This window comes from Poecilia formosa, unplaced genomic scaffold (assembly GCF_000485575.1).
Source record: "Poecilia formosa unplaced genomic scaffold, Poecilia_formosa-5.1.2 Scaffold291, whole genome shotgun sequence".
NCBI classification, from domain to species: Eukaryota; Metazoa; Chordata; class Actinopteri; order Cyprinodontiformes; family Poeciliidae; genus Poecilia; species Poecilia formosa.
This window is the reverse complement of record NW_006800230.1, coordinates 163194-168614: the sequence shown is the minus strand read 5'-3', so window position 1 is coordinate 168614 and position 5421 is coordinate 163194. Positions and strand designations below refer to the sequence as shown.

At 39.0% G+C, this 5421-nt stretch overlaps 1 protein-coding gene across 4 annotated transcripts in view; it reads right to left on the bottom strand.

The window, feature by feature from the left end:
* Positions 1-4389: 4389 nt before the first annotated feature.
* sez6l (seizure related 6 homolog (mouse)-like) overlaps positions 4390-5421 on the bottom strand; it is a 65341-nt gene continuing 64309 nt past the window's right edge. For 2 of the 4 annotated variants that reach the window (XM_007571936.2, XM_007571935.2), the window contains exons 16-17: positions 5263-5368; positions 4390-4635 (exon numbers count right to left, since the gene is read on the bottom strand). In XM_007571936.2, coding sequence (XP_007571998.1) covers positions 4606-4635; positions 5263-5368 — 136 coding nt within the window. In that variant the 3' untranslated portion in view covers positions 4390-4605. Of the gene's footprint in view, positions 4639-5262; positions 5369-5421 lie in introns of all 4 variants that reach the window. The other 2 variants (XM_016681738.1, XM_007571934.2) reach the window with 1 other exon arrangement.

Here is a 5421-nt window from a genome sequence, read left to right as displayed (position 1 = left end):
TGAGACTGAAGGACTGAGTGTCTAACCAGGTGGTCAGCAGCACAGGAGCACCACAGGGGACTGTACTCTCACCATTCCTTTTCACTATCTACACTTCAGACTTCCAGCACAAGTCTGACCTCTGTCATCTACAGAAATACTCAGATGACTCTGCAGTTGTTGGCAACAGACTGGACTGGAGACGCAACAGTGAAGCTGTTATATAAGAATGGAATTAACAGACTAGACTTCTTGACGAAGCTAAGATCCTTCAAGGTTTGCAGCAAGATGCTGCAGATCTTCTGTCAGTCTGTAGTTGAGAGCATCATCTCCTCTGCTGTCATCTGTTGGGGCAGCAGCATCAGAGCCAGGGACCTAAAAGGCTCAATAACCTGATATAGAAGGCTGGTTCTGTTCTGGGTACGACTATGAAACCTCTGAGGATGATGATGCAAAGAAGGATTCCTCATAAAACAAAGAAAATTGTAGACAACTCTGACCATCCTCTGTGTCGGGGTTTGGTCATCAGGAAATATCTTTTCTTGAGTTTACCAGATGGAACCTGAAACAACGGGGAGTTAGTAGGAGGCGAGATCCAGGTAGGGATGATGGTGACAGATAAAAAATGAGGAGGATTATTGAGAGATTAACATTTACAAAGATTTACACACATTTGTAAGGGAAACGCAGTTAATGAGATCTACCATTGCTAGTGTAAAAAAAAAAAAGAATGTGAATGTTTACTAGATAATGTGTCACATTGTGCCCGTCATACTGAGTGGATCCTTATAAGTAATAAAAAATAAATAAATACTGAGTGGATCCTGCTAATGACAGCAGCCCACAGGCTTCTCTGTTCCATCATTATCTCGGTGTGTCCGCCCAGCCGGCCCAGGAGGCGCAGCATTCCCCACAGGCTGGCCATCTGGTTGGGCTTCTTGGGGCGGATCTTGGTCCTGGGCTCGCTCATGTGCTTGTCCAATAACCTCAGCTCAAATCTGATTGGTGATTTTGAATAGAAACTGTGGTTAGATTCTGTATCAGACTGATTTCAAACCTCAGAGAAATGCTGCCCTGTCTAATTCTGACTTTTCATCTATTCATTTTAAACATTTTCAACTCACGTCCATTTTTACCCATAAGAACATTATTTTGTGGTAATGTTAACATTTAGTTATAGTTCACTTCCCTTTTATAGAGTAGGATTGTTCATTTTTAAAAATCCATTTTAATGTCAAAATCATAGACTTTCTTGAATATGTTGCTAATTCTGAAGCCCGACTTCTTGGAGGTCAAATTCTAAACATGGAGTCTGTATAACAAAAAACAAACAAACAAAAAAACAAAAAAACACTGATATGAGAATGGGTGGAGTGATGGACAGAAAGGAAATTTAATCTAAAAAAAAATCTTAATTCCTACCTCTGCATAATTCTCCACAGTAAGATTATGCAGAAATCCTGGATAATGTCTCATCTTCCCCTAAGACATATGTTCAGTCCAGATAGATTTACTGGAATCTGATGCATTTTATGGAAAACAAAAGGCTGGTCAAGAGAGGAGATGGGAATGCATTCATTTCAGAAATTAGATTTTTCATATTTTTTCTAGGTAGATCTCTGAAAGAACAAACCTACTATATAAAACATGACACACACACACACACACACACACACACACACACACACATCTTAAAACACTCCAGTCTTTACAAACTTTTTCACATTTTTTAATTCAAGTTTTACTTCTTATTTAAGTAAACTGATCATATTTTTCCAATCATAATGAAAATGTACATTTATTATTCTGCATAAAACATCACATTTACAGTACATCAAAATAAATACGTCTTCTTCTGGGATCGCTTGAGTTGCACTTTAATACTGATCAATTAACTACAGCTACGCATTTCACGTCTCGCAGTGAAGCCTGGTCATGACCCCTCTCTGACCACCAGCCTCTCCTGGCGTGTCACAGCACGTCTGTTAATCCAGCTACATGCGAAAAGAAGAAGACAAGAGTTCTGCATTGGCCCTGGGTGGACACTTGGGGACAGGAGGCTTCCTGTGTTAGGCCGACTGGGTTAAAAAAATAAAAGACGCTACATTTTCCTTCTTAGTATTGTCAGTTATTGGGAAGAGAACATGACTCATCAATGTGGACAGAGAAATTCCCCCGCCGTTCTCATGAACTGTCAGTGAGCTTTGATAGTTAGCGTTAGCAGCACCTGAATAAATTAAGTCATTGAAAGAGAGGCCCATGTTCAAATGTGGATGTTAAAGTTCCAGTGGAATCGGATGGACAGGAGTTTTTTTTGTGTCTGGATTTTAGTAATCCAAGCACACTATTGTTGGTCTGTTTCTTGTTTCAAAAATTCACTGCAGTATGTAGCTTTTATAAAATACACATATATTTTAGGTATTTGTTAAAGCTGTTACCATGTTGTGACAGTATGAGACAAATTTTCTCATATTTGTCTCGTATGAGAAAATATGAGAACATTTTCTCATAAATCATTTCATAAATCCCAGACATTGAACTGTCTGGGATTTTGTTACTTCAACAAAATCCCAGACAGTTCATTTTATGTCCCTCAACTAATATTTAAATCCGCCTCTTCTGCCTGCTTTCTGTGTTCCTCTTTCCATCTGAACAAATGCAGCTCAGTCAGAAACAACCAATCAGAGATAGGAGGAGGGTCTTAGCATTGTCAATCAGGCTCATGTATGTGTTGCTTGCACCCTCCCTCTTTCCCACTGCTGCATCACTGCTTCTTCTGTGCAAAGGAGCCTGTCATGAATGCTAACGGTAATTAGCAGGATCACCAATGACGACGGATAAACAGTTTTCCTGGAAAGGTAAATTGTTTCTCCGCCATTAGCATATTGAGAAACGATTACACAAGGTTGATTGACAGCGCTAAGACCCTCCCCCAGGCTCTGATTGGCTGCTTCTGATCTGTGCATTTTTGAGACAAAGGAGCTCATTTTTTCCAGTTTGCCTGTTATACTGTCCTGACATAGTTTAAGAAATATACACAAAACATTGGTTTTTATAAAAGTTACCTACTGCAGCTTTGACAAATAACTAGTATCATTTCCCTGACCATCTACTGGAATGTGAGCTGTAGCTGAAGCAGGCTGCACACATTTTCAGACATGAGACACATCATGTACATTCCCCTGCTACAGCCTGTAAATGCTATGCTAATGTAGCAATGACTAGTGCTACTTAGTCCATTATTCACTGATGATGATTCATTCAGCTAAGTGGCTCACGCAGCAGACAACCTGCAGTGATTTGCCCTGGAGGTTATTAATTGATGGCAGGACAATTTCTTTCCATGTGAAAAAAAAGAAATCTAAGGGGGAGGAAGTATTTTTTCATACCATTGTAAAATCTTATATAATTTATTTATATTTGCCTGTTTTTTGGTGTATATTGAATGTACTTGTGGGACATTTTTTGGCAATGTTATTCAAAAATAACTTTTTCCACAGTAGTGGGATTTAGTTCATTTCTCCTCTTTGAAACAATCCAAAATGTTTTGACTGGCGGTAAAACAGAGTGCCTTAAACATGTATTATTTGTATCAGTTTTGTCCCATCAGCTGATTCAGTATAAGTAAAGCAGAGCTTTGCACAGCTGAATGGTTGCCATGGGAGATTAAAGGATTTCTCAAACATGCATGAAAGAATGAAAGCAATACTCCAGGTATGGTTCTGATGAGGGAATAACATTATGACATGACATAAAGCTCAAAAAAGGTTGATTTTACATAGTACTGCCCCTTTAAATCTATTATTTACATCTGACAGCACAACAGAGCCCCCTATAGTCTGACAGTTATGGTGCAATAGACTGCAGTGGCATTTTATGTCCCTCAACTAATATTTACATTTCAATTTGATCTTTCCAAAAAAGATAAACATTTCTCACCTAGATTTTAAATGTGAAATAAATTATGATTGTTTTCTGTGAATTTCCTGCATGTAAATGTTTTAAATTTAGCACAGAAATGTCAAACTCCTCCAGTAACAAAGGTACTGTAACTACAAAATACATGAACTTGGCTTCTACAGAAAAAAGGTCCGACAGCAGCTGTGTTACAAGTGAAACAAAAATGATTAGAAATCTAGGTTCTCCCAAAAAGAACATGTTTTGACCCTCTAATTTCACATTCCTCCCACGGCGTCCTGTCCCCGACGTCTTCCTTTACATATCCTGTCCATATTGCCTCCCGCCGATGTGTCAGCGACTCGTGTCACTGACACATTTTTTTTTATCCGATTACTCGATTAATCGTAAGAATAATCGATAGATTACTCGATTACTAAAATATTCGTTTACAACAGCCCTACTTTGAAACAATCCAAAATGTTTTGACTGGCGGTAAAACAGTCAAAAACCTGCTTCACAGGTTCGTCTTCAGTTTCCCATTATGTCTACAAAAGCTATCACATCAAAGGGAGGAGGGGGGGGATGAGTGACTGTGTCTTGTAGCAGGGAGGGGCTGGACATCATTATTTGTATTTACATGGCCTCCTCCTGGGTAGAAAGGGTCAGGGAGGGATTGATGAGGTGTCAGCGCCGGGTGGTTGCTTCAGAAGTGTCTTTAGAAATGTTTCATATTGATACTTCATATTCACGAGTGTCCTGCTGAAAGTGAAGGAGAGTGATAGAGGCGGCGTTACTTCAACAAAATCCCAGATAGTTCAACGTTATTTTGTCATCATTTTCACAACTTTTCTTTTTCGGTCGTGTTTGGGGTTGTAGGCTATTAGCTTTGACTTAACACCAGGAAAGTGTTTTGGTTTGTTGGTTTGGTCTGGACCAAAAAATGTGGTCCAGACCTGTTGTTCACGGATGTTGCTTGAGCGTCAGATTTTACTGACATATCAGGAAAATGTGAATATAAAGGTTCCATCTTGGGCTTTTGCTTGTAAAAAAATGTGTTACAGTTCTGGCCCAAGGGCGCTGTTTATCACACAGCTTAAACTCTGTAAGTTAGTTTTCTCAACATGTCATTTGAAAAACCACGTTAAGCTAATGCTACACATTTAGCAAGAAGGTTTAGCAGACTCACTGCAGCTGATTATCATAGGGAAGGTAAGGGTTCCAAAGATGTTATTCATGTGAAATCTTTTAAAAAATGACTTACCTGCTTTGAGAAAAGTAATGACACTTGTTTTAATATTAAAACTGAACATAAAAATATAAAAACAAAAGGTTTTTATGTTTTCTGCCTCTAACTTATAATAATTTCCACATTTGAACACTTACTCCTCCTGTCTCATAAAGCGGGTTGTCAAATTCTGTCTCCACAGTGATCTGTCGGTAAGGGTGAGGGTAGATCAGCGGCAATCTTAGGTTGGTGTGATATCTGCACCTGTTGGGCCATAGAAGGAATTCCACATGTTAAAGGCAGCAATTAAACATTAC